This window comes from Cynocephalus volans, chromosome 4 (genome assembly GCF_027409185.1).
Source record: "Cynocephalus volans isolate mCynVol1 chromosome 4, mCynVol1.pri, whole genome shotgun sequence".
Taxonomy (NCBI): Eukaryota; Metazoa; Chordata; class Mammalia; order Dermoptera; family Cynocephalidae; genus Cynocephalus; species Cynocephalus volans.
Window position 1 is genome coordinate 37,855,154 of NC_084463.1, and position 20,744 is coordinate 37,875,897.

Below are 20,744 nucleotides of genomic sequence, written 5' to 3' on the forward strand. Positions count from 1 at the left end.
CCTCTCCTCTTTAGAAAGCACAAATGTTGAGACCATATTAAATGAAGACCCAGATCGCATTTCTTTTCTGCTTAACACCTGCCCCCTCCACCAATAGCTTATTTTCTCATTCAAAATAAAGACAATGTCTTTATAATAGATTCAAGTCTCTTTATTTCTGCTCCATCCCTCTTATTTGGCTTTTAGCATCTCTTGCTCTCCTCTTTGCTCAAGGTACAGCTAGGGAGGCCTCCTGTAATGCCTGCCTCACTGACAAATATTCTATCTGACCAGTCTTTAGTCAGCCTCTGAAACCTTCTAGGCCCATCTGTTCACATCCTTATAAAATCCAGTCTTAGCAACAAACCCTGGCAAGTCAGTTTAGCAAGAACTTCCAGCAGCCTTGATATATCTCATCACCAGTGATATCTATCAGGTTGCTCATTCGTCACTGTCTTTCATGTGATGTCTGATTACTCTGTGCTGTCTTTAGCAGTCCATTTACTCAGAATTTCCCTTACCTTTAATGCTTTCTATTAATACATTTTTTTATCCAGTGACCCCCCCACTGCTCCTTGACTATAAATTCCCATTGGCCCATGCTGTATTTGACATTGAGCCTACTCTGTCTCCCATGCTCCAAATTCCTATTGGTCACTATGCCTATCTTTATGGTTCTGAACATGTATTATTGAATACTTTTTTTCACCTCACATACACATTACTCTTTGCACTTGCTTTTTCTCTATGCTTTCAATTCTAGACTAGATGTAATAGCAGCTCTCCATCATATATCCTGGGAGCAATGTTCAAATATCAACCCCTCCAACCATGCTCGGAAGTAGAGATTAGCACTGTTTGACCATACGGGACAAGCTGAATTCCTAGGAGTAACAGTAATGTTTGCTTAACTATTAGTTAAGAAAAAGTTACTTAAATATATACCTTTTTGAGGCTAAGCATGATTTCATGCGCATGAGATGTTTGTTTTCTAACAGAATACCTTCAGATAATATCTGTAATAGAGTCTCAAGTTGTTTTTCAGAACACCATTAACCACTAGCCTGTTTCGCTCTTCGTACGCCTCCAAACTCAAAGGAGCCAAGTGGGACCTTAGTTAGGATGCCAGAAATAAGTGTGCTGACTTCACTCGGAGTCAATCAAGTCCTGGGAGAATCCAAGCAGCCAGCGTTTGCAGCTTTTAGCCCTTAGTCAAATTAAGCAAGTATGAAAAATATCATGAAAGTGACAATTTTGTGACTTAAGCAAAAATGACTAAATTAAATCCTGAAAATATTTTTATTTTACCAACAATTCTAAAAATTAGATTTATTTACCAAATATTAGTAAAGTCATGTCACCCTGACAGCATTTAGGCTTATTTACTTAATTTAGGACCATGCATTATTTATCACACAATTTGGTATCATGTAGACAGTATACAAACACATGTGCAAAGATAAAAATATGTAAACACAACATAGAGCTTACACATGTGTACATGCATACGTAGAAGAAAAAGCACAGAAACAAATAAAGATCTTATAGGTTACACTTAAAATTTTAGCAATAAGATGGTTACAATACACCTTACTAGTTTAAAAAATAGTATTCAAATCATGTTGCAGTAAATAAAACAAGGTAAGGCTTATCTGACCCACTTGATCAGAAGTGAGGTAGCAAATTTGGATTTCAAAGCACAGAGAAAGAATGCAAGTCTTTCCAAGAATGAATTTGAGTGTGTCAGAGAAGACAGAGAAAGATTAGAAAATGAATGCCAAGACAAAACAAAATCATAGAAATTTACCACTGGACATTACGAGGAGATCAATTTTAGTTAGCTATGTGGCTTCTAATTTAGTTTTTATTTCTTAACTGAGTGACCAAGTTAAGGGCTAAGCCCACTTAACTGTTGGGGCTCTGAGAGAAAGGCAGCTAACCCCAAAATAAGTCTGATGCCTCAGAGACTTTGACATAAACACCAACAAGAGAATAGAGGTTCAAGAAAAAGGGGTTTAGTCAAGTAAACAGTTCCTGTGTGGAGAAGCAAAAATCCACAGAGAGACGTAGAAGCCTAAAAGAAAATAGACTCAAATGAAACCAAAGAAGTGTAAAGAAATCCTCTCAGAATCCAGAGTCAGTCACTACACTGGCTGTAAATGGACCTATTAATTCAGCTCAGGAGAGGAGTTAAACAAACAGCAAGCTCCTAAATCATTATAAACCAGAACTGTAAATGGAAGTACATCTGAACAAATGACTCAGTCCTGACCCAGAAAATCAAGAGGCACACCAATAATTTAAATCACTTTAAGCTGTATTTTAAAATGCTTTTTTCCTGAGTTAAACTAATGTGGTGGTGGATCAAAACTCTTCCAAATCCAATCTCTACTCAAATGCTATTAGTTAGTTTCCTGGATATTTACATTTCAAAAGAATTTATATCTGCAAGAAGCTTGTTCTCTGACTGGAAATCAAACTTGGACAGTGACATGAAAGCATTGAACCCTCTTCATTAGACTATAGGTAGAGGTGCCTCTTTTGCAGCTCAAGTAAGCAACTTGAGCACACAGAAAATTTTAACTTTGTTCGAATATAGTTTCTGCTCTTTAATCTTCCCAAGAAAGTTATTAAGGCTGGATGTTATATTAATCTCTTTGTAGGTACCTATAAGACAGATGTTTAAAATGAGAGCTTTCTAAAAAAGTTTTCTTTTGAATATATCCAATTTAAAGTATTCATGGATCTGGCCACCAATAATTCAGGATCCCATTAGTGTATTTGTTTCAAAAGTGACTCAATTCAATAAGCCTCCGTACAGAAAGACCAGGAGGTAGATTCTCAGGTTTAGAATAAGAGGCTGCCCATGTGATCCCTAAAAATATACTCCCAGAGATAGGCTAAGATAGCAAATTTATTCTCAGAGATAGGCTAAGATAGCAGTTATGGGGAGATAATAATCCTTGGTCCACTATGGAACGTGGGACGTCTCCAGTCACGGACTCACTAATCTGTATCGCTAGACTGGTGATACTACGAAGGGAGTTTTCAGCTCAAACAAGGCAACAAGGTGGAATTGAACGCATATTAACTATTTAAACAGATGTTGTAACCAGAGCACAAATATCTAACAAGTTATAAGAAGCCAAAACTTTACCAAAACAGCCTTTCAAGGTTCATTCCAACCGCCCTCCAAATAAGAGAGATCTTTTATATCAAAAAGCAAAAGTTTACAGAGAAAAGATTAGCTCTTTGGTGTCTTCACATGCAACACTCTTACTTATCCTGATGTCTCTTTTCAGTCCAGTGTTAATTTTCCCACTGTAAAAGAGCAATTGACACAGGACCTCGGCTCCCGGTCCACAGTGGAGGTCCCAAATCTGTCCCTGAGCAAATGCCCAGGCAGCTGCAAGAACTAAGTCCAGGAATATGCCGTTGGCCAAGGGCTGTGGTGCCACTTGTGAAACACCCAGTGGGGAATGTGTTCCCTGTACGGGTCAAAAATTTTGTTAAACTGGAAGGAGTTTGCCAGCCATTGCACAGTTAGACTATTGTCTGCACGACACAGTTTGCCATAGGAAGGAATGATCAGCTTTTCATATAGGGTGGCCAAGCAAGGAAAACAAGGCCACAAATGCTCTGATCACCCAGACTCCTTGATGGTTTAAAATCACAAGCACTTATAGAACAAAATTGTGGGTAAGGGCCTCAGAAGCTCAGAAGCTGTGTGGGGATATGATTGGCAAACAGTGGAGTCAGCATAACTTTTTCTGGGATCCTGACCCTAGTGCCCCTTGGCTCATTTGAGTCTGGAAGTGTGTGAGCTTCAAAGCACGCTTGTAGTTATTGGTGGTCAGCAAAATAATTTGAGATTAGTGTTATAGACATTATCTCAAGCCATTCTGTTAAGGAACAAACATCTTGTGACCAGGAAATCATGTTTACCCTAAGGAAAGTATATGTTTAAGTAACTCTATTCTTATATTATGGTTAAGCAAACTGTATTGGTAGTCCTAGAAATTCAGCTCATCACAATTGGTCAAGAGGATTTTTCTTTAATTACTCCCCAGCTGAGGCCTGTTCTGGCTGGGGTTACAGGGATAGCTAGAGGAAATATCGGGGTCAGTCTTATTTCAAAGCTACCATCATACAACTGTGTAACTATAAATATTTATAACACTATGGCCACAACACAACAGAGAATGAACATTCCTTTTCATTAGCAGTGGAAAAGTTCATAGATTGCATGTGCTCAGTGGATTGAATGTCCCCTGTAAAGTCATCGAAGCTTAATCCCCACGGTAACTGTTGAGGGTGGGAAATCCTTTTATGATAACTGAAAGATGGGGCCTTGAAGATGTTATTAAATTGATGGTTTAATGGTGGTTGTGGACATGGTTCTGAGGGCTTGAAAAGGAGAGGGCATGAGGACCTGTCTTTCTCTCTCCGTGCTCCACCACTTGCTGCCATGTGAAACTCCTGCATTACTGTAAAGCCACCACCAAAGAAGACCCTCAACAGATGTGGTACCTGGACTTTGGACTTTCCAGTTCTGAAACTGTAAGCAATAAATATTGGTTTTTTACAAATTACCATGTTCTGGGTAGTCTGCTGTAAGCAACAGAAACAGACTAATACAATGTGACAATGTGGTATATTATACAAATAAACGGAAGGCAGCATTCTCTGTGATAAATGGTAAAACTTCCATTAAAAGGTTTATCACCCCCACTCTGGAAGAAAATAAATAAATATTTAAAAATTAAAAACAACACCTCTTGCAAATATTGCTTAAGTAACAAAAATTAACTAACACTCACTCAGTGATTAATCTGAATTAGACTATATTTTAAATAGTTCGCAGAAATCAAATCATTTTATTCTAATGATTTAATGGAGGGAGATCAATTTTACTCCCAATTTATAAATAATTATATTGAGACAAAGAAAAGTGAAAGAACTTGCCTAATTAGTGACAGAACTAAGATGTCTGTTTACATTCATTTTGCTGTGGAAAACTTTAAACAATTAAAATATATATAGAAATGTAGCATGGCGTAAGGAACTTCTCTGTGTCCATTACTCAAATTCATTAATCATTACTACATTTTCAATATTTTTTTATTTACTTAATTTTTCCCTTCACCTTTCCCATATTTTTAATGTAAATTCCAAATAATATAAATTCATTAATATATACTTTAGTATGTACTCTAAAAAAGACTCCACCAACATAACAATAATATCATTATTCTTCTTAAAAGTCATTAAAAATAGATTGCTCACATTTTCCCAATTGTCTAAGAATTTTTTAATCTAGTGTAAATCAGATTCTTAAAATCAGGGTAGAAATGAGGTCTGTATATTACCAATTAACCATATGTCAGAAGTCCAGGTACATGCGGGTATTTAAGTTTAGATTTAAATAAACTTAAATAAAATACATGTAGAAATTCATTTCTCACTCACAGTGGTTTATTTAGAGTGCTCAAAGGACTCACGTAGCTACTAGTGAGTACTGTATTAGAGAAAATAAAGAACATTTACATAATTGAAAAAAAACTCTTGATGAGCTTCAAGTTTGATTTTTAACAGGACTGTTTCACAGATGATTGATCTATCAATCCCCTATCAAGAGGCACACACTGCACGAATTCATTTCATAAACTTTCCGATCACTGAAGACTACTGTTTAGATCTAGTACGTCATTATGGAGAACAAATTGCTGATACTGTAATTTTATCATCCCTTCTTCATGTATCAACCATAGTACTTTTATAAATAGAAACTTCTTTTGATCTGCTATTTGGCTACCATGGGGTAGAGTCTGCATACAAATGGCAGGATAAAATCTAACTCTTTACTGCTTTTTACCGGTGTTTGAGATCGTAAATTGATTTTCTAGTACCTGCCAAAGTGATCAATAACATGTTGCTGTTTTAGCATCATTATGAATGGGTCAATTTAAATTCATTTGAAGTGTTTCTATTTATTAATGTTATTCTTCTATTTGATGTTTAAATTGCCTCATTTTTGTCGAGCATGGATCTCTTCACATTGGCTCCTGAGTCTTTTGCATGGGCCGGGTAATTTTAGATAGCTTCCTTACAATCTGTCTGGTATATTGAGGGAGTCCAGGATCATCTTGTCCATTACCTGTCAAACCTGGCATGGCACATTTGTCCAAATGTCAAATGATATTTACCAATTAAAATCATGGGACTATGGGGGTGGGGGGCTCATTTCTACTGGCTATGTTCCTATACTTGATCAGTGAATAAAACTAAAAATTATATATATATAGTTATATGCTCACATACATAAACATATATATGATAAAATATAATAGTAAGTTTATACTCATATTTTCCAACCACATTTAGGGATACTAAAAAAAAATAATACCAGTTATTTCACCTTGAAAAATCTCACTTCCCTATCACACTAACAGAATCACTTATTTGATTTATCCTGAAAAACTCAGACAAAGAACACATAATAACAATACCTACAAAATCACCCCAAGTGTGAGTTTCTAAAGCTAATGTTTATTTCTCCCAATTCCTTTTGTTCTTAGATATTTCCCACTTGGATATATAGTAAGAATATTATGTTTTAAAGTCACTTGAAACAGTTCCTTAGTTCCCCTTATGAAATTAACTTGACTCTCATTCTGATTTTTTTGTTTCAAGTTTGTGATTTTTTGAAGTTTTTTTTTTAAATTTGCTTCTCATAATCATGTAAAACCTTAAATGGTTTAAGTAATAGCTACAAAACAAGGTGTATTCACAAAAGTCTTGCTTCTATTTCTGTGCTCACCATTCCCTCCCTTCCATTTTCTAAAATCTCATTTTATTTTTATAGTAGAAGGTAACATGTTTACATATTTGTACCTCCCCGAATCGGTGAGGGACAACGGCAAATTGTATAGTCTTTTAATCACTTCCCAGTTCTCAGAGGATATCTAGGAAAAATTCTGTAGTTATACAGTTGCCTCTTTCCTGCTTATCAGCCCAGTACTTCATTATGTGTAGATCTTTAATGTTCTTCCTACTGAGAGGTCTTTGGATTGTTCTTTGTTCTTTTTCTAGTTCTTTGCTGTTACAAATTGTCTGTAATGAATAAAAATTGTTTTTCTGTGATTGTAGGTAGAATATTCTTGTAAATTGAATTTATAGGCTGAAAGGTAAATACATTTGTCATTTTGAACACTATTGCACGATATTGCCAAATTTTCAATGGCACTATTCATTTGCATTTTTATAGAATGGCACAAAGGGTTTTGCCCACCTTGAATTTTTGCAAATGGAATAGATGGTTAACAGGTTTTCAGAAAGTTTTAATTAGCATTTTTCTTATATTAACTGCAGTAGAACATCTTTTCAAATGTTTAAGATCTATTTGTTTCTGGGAACAGCAGAACTAAGATCCCCACACCAAAGTCATGCACCAGGAACCCTGCTCTTTAAGCATCACCTAATACTTTCTCCTCAAGAATCACTTATAAATAATTTCCTATTCCTGAATGGATAATATATTAAAGCAATGCAAAAACATTCTGGATCTAGTCAAAAACACACTCTGCTTTGGTTTTTGCTTTCAGAAGACTGAAAAAAGTTCTGTTCTCTATCACTATGCTTTATACTGTCAGTCTTTCTCACTTCAGATTTGTGTTGCCTGAAGTCATGTGTAATCTCTACAACTGTTGAGGACTTGAGCCTATCCTGCTTTCTTTCAAAGTTGGCATCTCACCTTTAATGAGTGTTATAGAAATAAAATAACTAAGTGCTGTCATAAAAATGATCAGAAGATTGTTTCATTTGGCACTTTGTAGGAATAAGCTGCAGCTTTTCCTAAAGTTGAAGGGTGACATTTATGCTTATGTGGATAAAGGCATCTGTGGTGAGGAAATTTAAATGTAATCAATGCAGACTTATTGTTTTCATAAAATTAATTATTTTCATATTTAAATCCACAGACAAACAAAATATAAGTATGTAAAAAAATCTATTGTGTGGTAATTATCCCAATTACCCAAGCACTTGAGGACTTCTACAGAAAAGTAAATCATCAAAAATACCTGGAATGTTATCAGTGGAAAATTATTATTTTATAAAAATTATTGCCTTATTTGTCATTCTTTATTCAATGCTTTGTTAATTATTTCTTTAATTCATATACTGACAACTGAGTGCAGAAAGGAAAACCACACTTCATTTTATGAAAACTGAGAGTAGGTGAAGTTTGTATTTAGGAATGGGAAGTATTTCACTTGATTTTCACATTTGTGAAGGGAAAGGTAAAATTATTCTACACCAGTGGTATGTGTGACATATAATTATGAAGAGCTTAAAATGACTATTTCTCAGTGCAACAAAATAACCTAAGACTATTTTATCTACCTATAGAGTTTTGAAAGGCTCTTTATATGCTTATAACAGTTAATATTCCTGTGATATTAACAAAAATGGTAAAACAAAACAAAACAAAACAAAAAAACCGTGTTCTACTGAAGGTATGAGAATTCAGCTGTTTGGAAACTTCTATCTTGGTTAGTTAAGTTCCGAGTTAAAATATTTCCAGGCAACATGGTTTAAGTAAAAAATCATTTGTAATATCTACAGACAAGGTCTCTGAGTGATGAGGCAGACATGCTGCAGTCTTCTTCATTCAAGAATTTCTCTCCTCTTTCCCACAGGCAACCACAATATCCTCTCTCTGTTTCTTAAGCAGATCAGGCTTGATCTCTATCAGACTGTTCCATTTGCGGTAATGTTCTTCCCCTATTTATCTGCATGGTCTGTTCCCTCAGATAATCATGCTTTTGCTCAAATAGCATGCAATCAGTTCTTTTATCATCCTTTTGAAAATTTCATTTTCTATATACCCATGTTCATAACAGCACAATTCACTATAGCCAAGAAGTCAAAGCAACCCAAAAGTTCATAAACTGATAAATGGATAAACAAAATACGGAATAGAAATATAAAGGAATATTATTCAGACTTAAGAAAATTGTGTCACGTGCTACAACATGGATGAACTTTGAGAACATTATGCTCAACAAAATCAGCCAGTCACAAAAAGGCAAATACAGCATGATTCCGCTTATATGAGGTACCTTACTTAGTCAAATTCATAGAAACAAAAAGTAAAATGGTGGTTACCGGGTTGCAGGGAGAGGAAAAAGGAAAGTTGTCATTTAATGGGTATAGCATTTCAGTTTTGGAAGATTGAAAAGTTCTGGAGATTTATTTTACAATAATGTCAGTGTACTTACTACTACTACACTGTGCACTTAAAAAATTGCATTTTCTCCTCTTTTTAAATTACATTTATCACCTTCTAATAAAATAGTAAATCTATTTACTTATTCAGTTTAAAGCCTATTTTTCTTCACACCCCACTCCCATGCCAAGTAGACTTTAGGATATCAAAGTCGTTTTTTTTTTTTCCTTTTTTATTTCTTTGTTTTATTTGCATGTTATAAAATAATGCATAGCAGGCATTAATTCACCAAACATTGTTTGAATGGTAGTATGGCCCCTTGTGGGTAAAATATAAAAGCCAATAGTGAAAGACTGGCTATTTCTCTGACCCAGCGCCACCCCGTGTTGCACCATCCTGAGGCAATTGATGGTAGAGAAGCTACGGTCCGCTCAGTGTGAACTCTGAGAAACCACATCCCCTCCCTGCCCAGTGGTGGGTCCCTTTCATTAGCTTCTTTTTCATAGCTATGCAAATGCATGATTATTTGTGCAAGTGCACATCTTGCCATACCAGTTCAGCATAGCCAGAGTTATGAGAGATTAGCCGTTTGTCCAATTTGCAGCTAAGGTAGTTGGCTGAGTTTTACACAGAGCCCTGTCTAGGCTACAAAGTCTCAATAACATCCTTGTTTCCCCTTAAAAACTTTCTGAATAATGAGGTAATCAAGGTTCACATTTCTGACTACTACGAGTGGTGAAAAGTCATTAATCTGTGAGATATGAAATCCACGTGCCTTAGTATTTCCAGATGTACACCACTAGTGTCTGCACAGTACTTTAATTGGGACAAATTATTTTACTGTTGAGAGTCAATGTTTTCCTGAGTTCCTCCAGGACTCTGGTGTCTTGTCCATGTTTAGGATTGTGTTCCTAAAAGACTTGCTTAGAATGACGTAGTAATTGCTACATACTTAGGTAACATGAACCTGATGACCACAGATAGACCATAGAATTCCTACCGAACTCTTCAAATGAGAAAACACTGACGTTTTTGTCAGTTCTTTGAAAAATTGGTCAATCAACATTTGATCACCTTGTGTGTCGAAAGCTACATTAAATGAATCGATCCCCTATCCAGGGTATGAGCATAGTGAAAATAAATTATTATTACTATTATTGTTATCATCATTATCATTCCTTTCCCTGCTTCTATTTGAAGTTCTCTGCTCACTCTTTTGTACTCTCCTCCTGTCTTATTTGGGAAAGCAAAATGAGTTAGTTTAAACAAAACTATCTATAGGTGTTACATAACTCCTCTAGATTAACATTTCAGTGAAATGTCACTCAAAGTAATTATTTATAAAACTAAATGATGTATTCAATGTAAAGAAACAAGTCAGCTCGTGGCCTTGAGCTGAAACAAAGCAATGAACCAGTAAACCAATTGCTATCACCATTCCCACCATTTAAAAGACTGTCAGAATTCCAGTGGATTAAAGTATATGAAATAAAATAGGCAGTTTTCTTTGTTGTGACTATCAATTGAAATGTTACAAACTTAACACAAATTTATGGATGCTACACAGCTCCCTGAGCAGTGTAATCAGGGATGTGCATCTAAGACTGCCCTGAAAAGTAAAATTATAATCTGAGAGGAAGATAAAGGAATATAAATATAATATAAAGCATAGAAAATAAAATATTATAACTGTCCTAGTGAATTTTTAAAATGTGCTGCATTGTGTTTATATCTGCATCATTTAAATATCGTTAAAAATGTTTGTAATCTCTTATTCACTTTTCAGTCGCTTCTACCTGATTGTGAACGAAAAAGTGTTAGAGACTCAATCATAACTTCTTGAATGACTGAATAAATAAGTTAATATATGAATAAATACGTGATTCGATGAGTAATTTAATTAAACCTTTAATCAGTGAGTTTTCTGTTTTTACAAGTAGAAAAAATTATATTTAATATTGTTTAAAAAAGGTATAATAAATTATTACCTAAGGGAACAAATTAGTTACCTAAAGCATTTAAGTTGCAATTTGTAAATGTAGAATGAAATTTTAAATATAAAATTTGATCAATTTATTAATTTGAAGTAAAAACGATCATTTCTAAGGGAACATCTACCATACACATAATCAATAAATTGAAGTATTGCTATTAAAACACCTACCATTTTAATTGTCTGATAATTTTGGAAATGTTGATATACAATACATTTCTAAGAAATGCATTACTGCTGTGTTTCACAGTTAAGAAGATTGTGGATAACTTGTAGAGCTAGTAAGTGGTTTGGTAAAGAGGCAAACCAGAGTTGTTTTTTTTTTTAACCTATGCCCCTTTTTATTTATTTATTTATTTATTTATTCCTTAATTTTATTTTGTCAATATACAATGTGGTTGACTATTGTGGCCCATTACCAAAACCTCCCTCCCTCCTCCCTCTTCCCCCTCCCACCCAACAATGTTCTTTCTGTTTGCTTGTCGTATCAACTTCAAGGAATTGTAGTTGTTATGTCTTCTCCCCCCCCCACCGGTTTTTGTGTGTGTGTGTGTGTGAATTGATTTATTTATTTTTAGCTCCCACCAATAAGTGAGAACATGTGGTATTTCTCTTTCTGTGCCTGACTTGTTTCACTTAATGTAATTCTCTCAAGGTCCATCCATGTTGTTGCAAATGGCAGTATTTCATTCTTTTTTATAGCTGAGTAGTATTCCATTGTGTAGATATACCACATTTTCCGTATCCACTTATCCGATGATGGACATTTGGGCTGGTTCCAACTCTTGGCTATTGTAAAGAGTGCTGCGATGAACATTGGGGAACAGGTATACCTTCAGCTTGATGATTTCCATTCCTCTGGGTATATTCCCAGCAGTGGGATAGCTGGGTCATATGGCAGATCTATCTGCAATTGTTTGAGAAAAGATGAAGTCAAACTGTCCCTGTTTGCAGACAAGATGATCCTATATATTAAACAGCCTAAAGCCTCTACAAAAAAACTCTTGGAGGTGATAAATGATTTCAGCACAGTAGCAGGATACAAAATCAACACACAAAAATCAGTATCATTTCTATTCTCCAATAGTGAACATGCAGAAAGAGAAATCAAGAAAGCCTGCCCATTTACAATAGCCAACAAAAAAATAAAATACTTAGGAACTGAGTTAACCAAGGAGGTGAAAAATCTCTATAATGAGAACTACAAACCACTGCTGAGAGAAATTAGAGAGGATACATGAAGATGGAAAGATATCCCATGCTCTTGGATTGGAAGAATCAACATAGTGAAAATGTCCATACTACCCAAAGTGATATACAAATTTAATTCAATCCCCATCAAAATTCCAAAGACATTTTTCTCAGAAATGGAAAGAACTATCCAGACATTTATATGGAATAACAAAAGACCACGCATAGCCAAAGCAACGCTGTGCAATAAAAATAAAGCTGGAGGCATAACACTACCTGACTTTAAACTATACTACAAAGCTATAATAACCAAAACAGTATGGTACTGGCATAAAAACAGGCACACTGATCAATGGAATAGAATAGAGAATCCAGAAATCAACCCACACACCTACAGCCATCTGATCTTTGACAAACCAGATTTTTTAATTGAATATCTTCTGCTCATGGAAGTATGTTAATTTGTCACATAGAAATTTAATTTTAAATCAGAGTATACTTGAGAAATAAAAAATTAGAAGAAAGAAAATGATGTTTCAAATGTTTATGACTTCAACTTGAGTCAATTTCAATTTCAAAATCAATTTTTATCAATTTCAATATACTTAAGGAGATTTGAGGTGATATTACTGCAAAAAACAGAAGTCCGTTTTCAGGAGTCCTCAAACATCTAAATATAAAAGAAGAGAACTATAGTCAGTACTTACTTTTATAGGTTGAGTGACCTATTTTGACAAAACTATGTAATCTCATTAAATAAATTATTTAAAAAAACAGGCTTTTACTGGTAGTAACTGGTTATTTGATTCAGAAGACTTTGATGTGTCTTGTTTGTATAAATAGAAACTCTTTTAATTTCTATTTTTAGTAATTACCAGGAAATTTTCCTCCTTAGAAGAAAAAAAATCTAGGTTGCTTAAGTCTGGTATAGAGGAATTATTTATTTTGAATAAAACTATAATTCACTCAAAATAGAGACACACATGTTTGCATATATGCAAATTACAACACAATATTACTAAAATATGATTGAATTCCATATTCTACAGATATAAAAGAGATTTCTCCTGCTCTTCTCTAACATATATATGCCTATATATACATAGGTATGCTTCCCTATTCTACATTGAAGGTCTTGGTGAGTCTTCTTGAGGGGAATTTCTATTGCTTAAAAATACTTTGGACACATGCTTTATGTGCCTAACCTAATAATAAATGAAATTTATACATGGTAAAAAATTCTAATTAAATCATCATAAAAATGTAATGGAAATTAAAATTAGCTCATTATCATAACAATATGACATTCTTTTCAATATGGACAAAGTCACTGAATCAGGCAGAGGCTTCAGGTTGTCTGTTGAATGCAGCAGGTGTGAGAACCACAGGAGAGGCAGCTTGTTATGGTGAAACAGCAGCTGCTAACCCTGGACAGGTTTTTTGGTCTCTGTAAAAGCAACATACAATACTAACTTTCACAATCACTGAGAGATTTAGAAATTCAAATATGAATTTTATTTAGAAACTGACAGTAGCATATGTTCTGGAAATAGAGGCGCACAGCAATAACAATACTAATGTTTCTGACAAGGATAATAAGGGACATTTTAGGAACATTTATGATGTCCTGGGCACTTTCCTAAGGGCATTGTACATACCATCCCATTTAATCTCCATCAGGCACTATGAGTGAAAAAACAAAACAAAACAACGCAGCCTGAGCCTATAATTGAAATGCTCATTTACCCTTGTGGGGCATAATCCTGCCAATGACACCAATTGTAGAGCTAGGGCTGGGTCTGTAACTCACAGACCCCTCAAGCCTCTTCACAAACCCTTCACAGGCAGGTCTATGAGCTAGGTAACCGGCAAGAAGGTCCTTGGAGCTTTGGTTGAGGTAGGAATAGTCTTTATTCAACACACTCAACACTATGAGCTAGGCAGTACAAAGAGAAACTCAGAAACTCAACTACTACTGGCAAAGTCCAAAGAAAAACGAAACTGAGCAGCTGCCAGCAAAGTAAACATGCTCTATTTTTAAACGCTGAGATGCCAGCTCTGCTTCAAACTGGGAACACACAAAAGCAATTAACTAGAAAGGTACATGGGCGCACATGCACACTAACTCCACCCACACACAACTTGTTTATAGGAAATGTCAAGGCAGCCTGACTAAATGATCCTATTTTCCCCATAACCCTATTTAGTAAAGTAAGGACAAAATAACAGACACCAAGCCTATAGTTAAAATGCTTATTTCACACCATGATGAAAACCACTAGTTTAACTTACATAACTAGAAATCAAAGCTATGCTCTTAATCACTGCATCTTATTGTGGTTTTCTGCTCTATCCTAAGAACCTTAAAAAAAAACTATTCAGAACATAGAATTTGTTAGTTCAATTTTTGAACATATGGATATATTATATTGGTAATGAGGGTGAACAATTTCCTCCTCTTCACCCAAAGCCATATAAATAATTAGCGGTAAGAATATTTTAGTGACATTACAATTTATCATTATTAAAAATATTTATTTAATATTAAACATCTATTGAAAATTTTGCCTGACCTTAGCAGGACGGAAAGTTGCATCCAATCCTGGATGAACTTATAAACAGCAGCAACAACAGTAAAGCATCTGCTAAATTTCAGTAAGAAGAAAATCACATAGACTAATGGAGGACCACTTAATTTTCCTTAGAAAATATCAGGGCTATCAATATAGATTAGAATCAGGAAGAGGTCAAGACTACAAAAGCGAAGAACCACCTTTACATAATCTAATTCTTTATGGACTCAGATCCTCTCTCTTTACTTCCCAGGTACAAGCTGTGTTACCCACAGATGGCCAATTCTACTGTGATGATGGAATTTCTCCTCATGGGGTTTTCTGACGTGTGGGAACTACGGGTTTTGCACGTTATATCCTTCTCTCTCATGTATGTGGTGACTCTAATGGGAAACATTCTCATTGTTATTGTCACTACTCTTGACAGGAGCCTTCACACACCCATGTACTACTTCCTCAGGAATCTGTCTGTCTTGGATGCATGCTACATTTCTGTAACGGTCCCTAACTCATGCATCAATTCCCTGCTCGACAGCAGCACCATTTCAAAGTCAGGATGTGTATCTCAGGTCTTCCTAGTGGTTTTCTTTGTGTATGTGGAGCTTCTGTTTCTCACCATCATGGCCTGTGACCGCTATGTAGCCATCTGTCGGCCCCTCCACTACCCTGTGATCATGAACTCTCGAATCTGCATCCAAACAACACTGGCCTCTCTGTTCAGTGGTCTTGTCTATGCAGGTGTGCACACTGGCAACACATTCCGGCTGCCCTTCTGTCAGTCCAATGTTATTCACCAGTTCTTCTGTGACATCCCCTCTCTACTGAAGCTCTCTTGCTCTGACACCCTCACCAATGAGATTGTGATTGTTGCCTCTGGTCTTGGAATTGGTGGAGGCTGTTTCATTTTCATTATCTGGTCTTATGTTCACATCTTTTCTACTGTGCTCAATGTTCCAAATAGAGCCGACAGAGCAAAGGCTTTTTCAACCTGTGTCCCCCACATCTTCGTAGTGTCAATCTTCCTCAGCTCAGGCTTTTATGTGTACCTGAGGCCATCTGCAATATCTGCAACAATGCAGGATATGGTCCTTTCTGTGTTCTATTCTATAATTCCTCCTCTTGTCAATCCTATTATTTACAGTCTTAGAAATGAACAAATAAAGTGTGCCATCAAAAAAACCATAAAAAGAATGATTTATTCAGGAAATATGTAGGAAATTGTATAGACTCACCCTAAGCTATTGAGTAATATTCATGTTGTCAGTAATAATTTGAGATCAATGATTGGGATTATGAGATATAATTGATGCAAATTTAATAAAGAAGACCATTAAAATACATCATAGATCAAAATCTTTCTTTTCTGAAATTTTTGGATAATTGGAACATGACATTGGGTGAAAGATCTGATTTTATGAAGAAGAAAGAACATTTAGCAATTTATTCATTCAAAATTAAATATTAAAAAGTTTTTCTTTTGAGGACCATAAAAATGTGAGTAAAATGCATGCTGCAAATAAATGAGTGGGTGTGGTGGGGCAAAGAGTTATTTTATGAAATGATTAGAAATATGTTTCACAGTCTATCTTTCATGCCAAAGAAAATATATAGATACATTATACTTATAATCAGACAAAAATTTTGCTAAAAATACATTCAAGTGCTTGGGGGATACATTTATTTCATTATGTGTTTTAAACTTTATTTACTAGGTTGATTAAAGGAATATGCAAATTTTCTATTTCCCACTTATTATCACACTTATCTTCACACATTTATTAAAGTCTTTGAGGAGTAAAGACAATGTTATTCTGTTTCTTGATAATGTAATATATCTGCAAGTTTTATTTTGATTGTCAGTAGTATCAGTCATTATCCAGTAGATTTTACTGCAATAATTAGTAAACCCAAAGTCTTAGTAGCATAGTACAACAAAGGTTGTTCTAGTTCACAAAATCTGTGGAGAGCAGGTCAGCAAGCGGGCTCTCTGCACTGAATACAGAGACATTGCAAAGTAACAGCCCAGTCACACAGAAATATGACTTTTTAAGTATTTACCAAAAAAACAATGCAAGTTGGAAAAGATGATGGAAGCACCCAACAATCACAAGTTAAGTGACTACTGCACCTCAGTGCTGTTATTTTATAAATATGGATATAACCCAAGGTAGCCCATTGCATGTCTTCCCAGAGTCTTTTGGCATCTTCTGTGGAAAATACCCTTTAACTCACAGGTAACTAAACTATTATAAATATTTTAAAGCAATCCAAGTATGGGTTTTGAAAACTGGGATTAACAGTAAGTAATATAAAATACATACTTAAAAAGAGACTCAAATGCACATTATGATATCAAAGAGAGCTACAATAAAAAGATAAAGCACTCATGTGGTGTATCTGGATGTGCATTTGAAAACAAAGGGAGTCAGAGTAGAGTTTTAACTGTTAGAAAAGGATGTAAAACTGTTTTGAGTATGGGAAGGTAGATTTCCATAATCAAAGTTTGGCCACTCAGAGAACGATAACGTAGAAAAGTGCACTCCAGTTCTCCAAGTCTCTGCCCAACATTTCTGCTCACATGCTATTGGCCATATAAGTCATGAGGCAACACCTACTGTCAAGAGGAGTGGTATGGGCAATCCCTTTACATATGCAGGAAAGGGAGAAAAACAGTAATGACAGTGAGTACTATAATGATCAATACATCTCTGATTGAAAGGATAAAATGTCAGATACTGAATGCCTGTGGCCCATGAAATTATTATTTACATTCTGATACAATAACCATATTCTGTATCAACAATCTCAAGTCATAAAAACTGGAACATATTGTGGCAAGAACTGTGCAAATTTTTTTAAATGAATTATCTATTGCAACACTGTAATAATTTTATGATTGATAAAAATGTTCTCTAATTTAACAAATGAGTGTCTGAGTTTAGAAATATCATGAAAGTTTGTCAAGAGTAAACATTATGAAATAGCCACATTTTGGATTCCTGCCATTATTTACAAAGCTTCATCTTTTAATCTCTCTAGACTTTTTAGTCTTTCCGTTGTTGACTATCCAGAAGTGGCAATCACTCCATTGAAGGTAAGAATTAGGGTCAGCTTAGGCTTTTCGATTACTTCAAACTTTGCTTTAGATAATATGTAACAAAGTGAAATTTCCATTTTGAACTTGCTCTGGCATTCTTGAAATTCATCCTGGAATCATTGCTACAACTATAATTTAAAGGGTATTGGCTCCAATAGTAAAATTTCTCCAAATCTGTAGAGTTCCATCTGAAGAACATGGAAATTTAGGAAATCATATTTGTCTATGAATTCTGCCATGAGTCCAACACAATTTTCTCAGCTTACACATGTTAACTCACCTACCCACACAAGGACACTTGATTAGAATAATCACATCTAGGGTACATATGAAGAACAAGAGGCAATACAAGTTTTCTTCTCTAGAGAATGAAATTTATTGGTTTTATGATCCAATATACATACATACATGTGGATACAATTATATATTCTCAGAGGTTATGACATTGGGTATTGGTAGATTTTAGAGACAAGGACATAAAAATCTGTTGGGAGTAAAATATCCTCACAAAGGACAGACCCTGAAAACCTCAGAGCAGAATCTATCCTCACCAGATTTTCTAAGTCAGACATGCAGCTGTAGAGGGCCCACATCACACCCATTGGGTCACATTGGGTCTCAACACCCAATATTATCTGTGCTTCAATCCTTCTTATATGCTCAAGTTTACTTGAGAAAAAGAAGAGAATTGACAATGATAAAAGATGGAACTATGAAAACAGAAAAAATATTAGAGAAACTCAAAAACTCAAAAAATATTTCTTGTACAATACAAATCCATGGTAGGTGTCATTAAATAAGGTTAACAATATTGAAAGAGAAAAAAGGACATAGGAAAAACACATAAGAACACATCGTAGAAATACATTTTTTTATTTTTCACAGTTTTATTACTTATTTTATTGAAGCAATTGATTATACATACAGAGTTGACTATAGGTATTTGCATATTATGAAAACCTTCTTACTAATACAATATCAACCCTTAGAAAGAATGATTTAGTTACCAAAACAGACTCAAAAAATGGATAAAAATGTACGAAATTGATTTACCTATAATTGTGAAATAATTCAATCATCACAAATCTACTAAGTAAGGGAAGAAAATAGAACATTATATTTTTGTAGATATGTGAAAGTTAATAGTCTATGGAAATTGACAAAATTTGGAATAATATTAAAAGCGACAATAGTTTCCAAGGAATATTATGAAGCTAGAAAAATTCATATCTAAATCACACAAGAACATTTTGAGAAATGTTTGGCTTTTCCTGATTTTCAATAAAAATTTTAAAAATTCAATATTAATAAAAATATTTGCAAATAAAATTTAGCAATATATTAGAAAATAAACAAACATTAAAGAAAAAGAAAATTGTTTGTGTGTTGCCCCTGGATGAAGATTACAAGAGCAAATTGTCTTTTATCAGTTATCTAATGCTCTGCAAAAATCACCCTAAAACTTAGTCGCTTCAAACTATATTGTATTTTATTATCTCTTGCAGTTTCTATGAGCCGAGAATCCAGGATTTGCTCATTTGGGAGGCTCTAGATCAGAAACTCTCCTGTGGTCAGATGGCAGCTGGCCCCAGAACAGTAGAGTTCTGAAGCAGCTGGGAGCTTCTGGGTCTGGGTCTCTCTCTCTCCCACACCACTCTCTTTTCACATAGTCTCTACAAGTTGCTAAGTACCACACAGCATGCAAACCTCAGGAAAATAGACTCTTTATAAGGTGGCTAAAATATCTAAGAAAAAATATCCCCAAAAGAACAAAGTGAAAATACACAATATAATATGGTCTAGCATCAGAAATTATAGAGCATCATTTCTTCCATACTCTGCTGATTGAGGCAGGAACAAAGAACTCTCCACATACAAGGGTGGAGGGACATAATTCTATCTCTTTATGTGGTAAGTTTCTAGAAAATCTGTGGATGAAGAGATGTAGTTGCAGTAATTTTTAGAAAACATAATCTAGTACAGGTCACAACTTGAACACATCCTACCCACAGGCAAAATATGCTTGTACCTTCCTCAAGACCCTTCTCCTGCCCCACCCAAAAAAACACAGGATCGAAAAAAGAAACACCAAAGAGAAACAATAAGACAAACAATAAAAGGGATAGAAAGGAACAAAAGATTTATTTATTTGTTTGTTTGTTTATGAAATGTTTTGTTCTGTATTTATTGGTTATGAATATTCATGAAGTACAAAGCAAATTGTCACCACTCACGCCTAAGATGTGATGGCCAGATCCATACTGGCAGCATGTCCATTACCATAAATTGTGATTATACCCTGTGCCCCCCACCCAATTATCACCTCAATTATTTAAACAAACATCCAAATAAAATTCCAGGAATAAGACAATAACCTTCAATAACAACCTGGAATTTAAATGGATTAAACTACCCACTAAAAAGACACAGACTGACTGATAGGATTAAAAAGCTAGACACAACTACATGCTGTCTTCGAGAGAGTCACCTCACCTGTAAAGACACACATAAAGTAATAATGAGAGAAAATACAAAAAATCATTACAGACTATTGTGAACAACTATTTGCCAACAAATTTGAAAACCTGGAGGAAATGGATAAATTTTTGGATACATTCAAAATACAAAGTCTGAACCCCACCCAAAATAGAAAATCTGAGCAGACCAATAACTAGGAATGAG

The 20,744-nt window shown here is 34.8% G+C and overlaps 1 protein-coding gene across 1 annotated transcript; it reads left to right on the plus strand.

The window, feature by feature from the left end:
• The first annotated feature begins 15,240 nt into the window (after positions 1–15,240).
• LOC134374611 (olfactory receptor 14C36-like) lies at positions 15,241–16,179 on the plus strand. The gene has a single exon (XM_063092451.1). The coding sequence runs from the start codon at positions 15,241–15,243 to the stop codon at positions 16,177–16,179; it is 939 nt and encodes a 312-aa protein (XP_062948521.1).
• Positions 16,180–20,744: the final 4,565 nt, after the last annotated feature.

Coding starts and splice junctions, on each gene's coding strand:
- LOC134374611 (XM_063092451.1), top strand. CDS start 15,241: ATGGCCAATTCTACTGTGATGATGGAATTTCTCCTCATGGGGTTTTCT.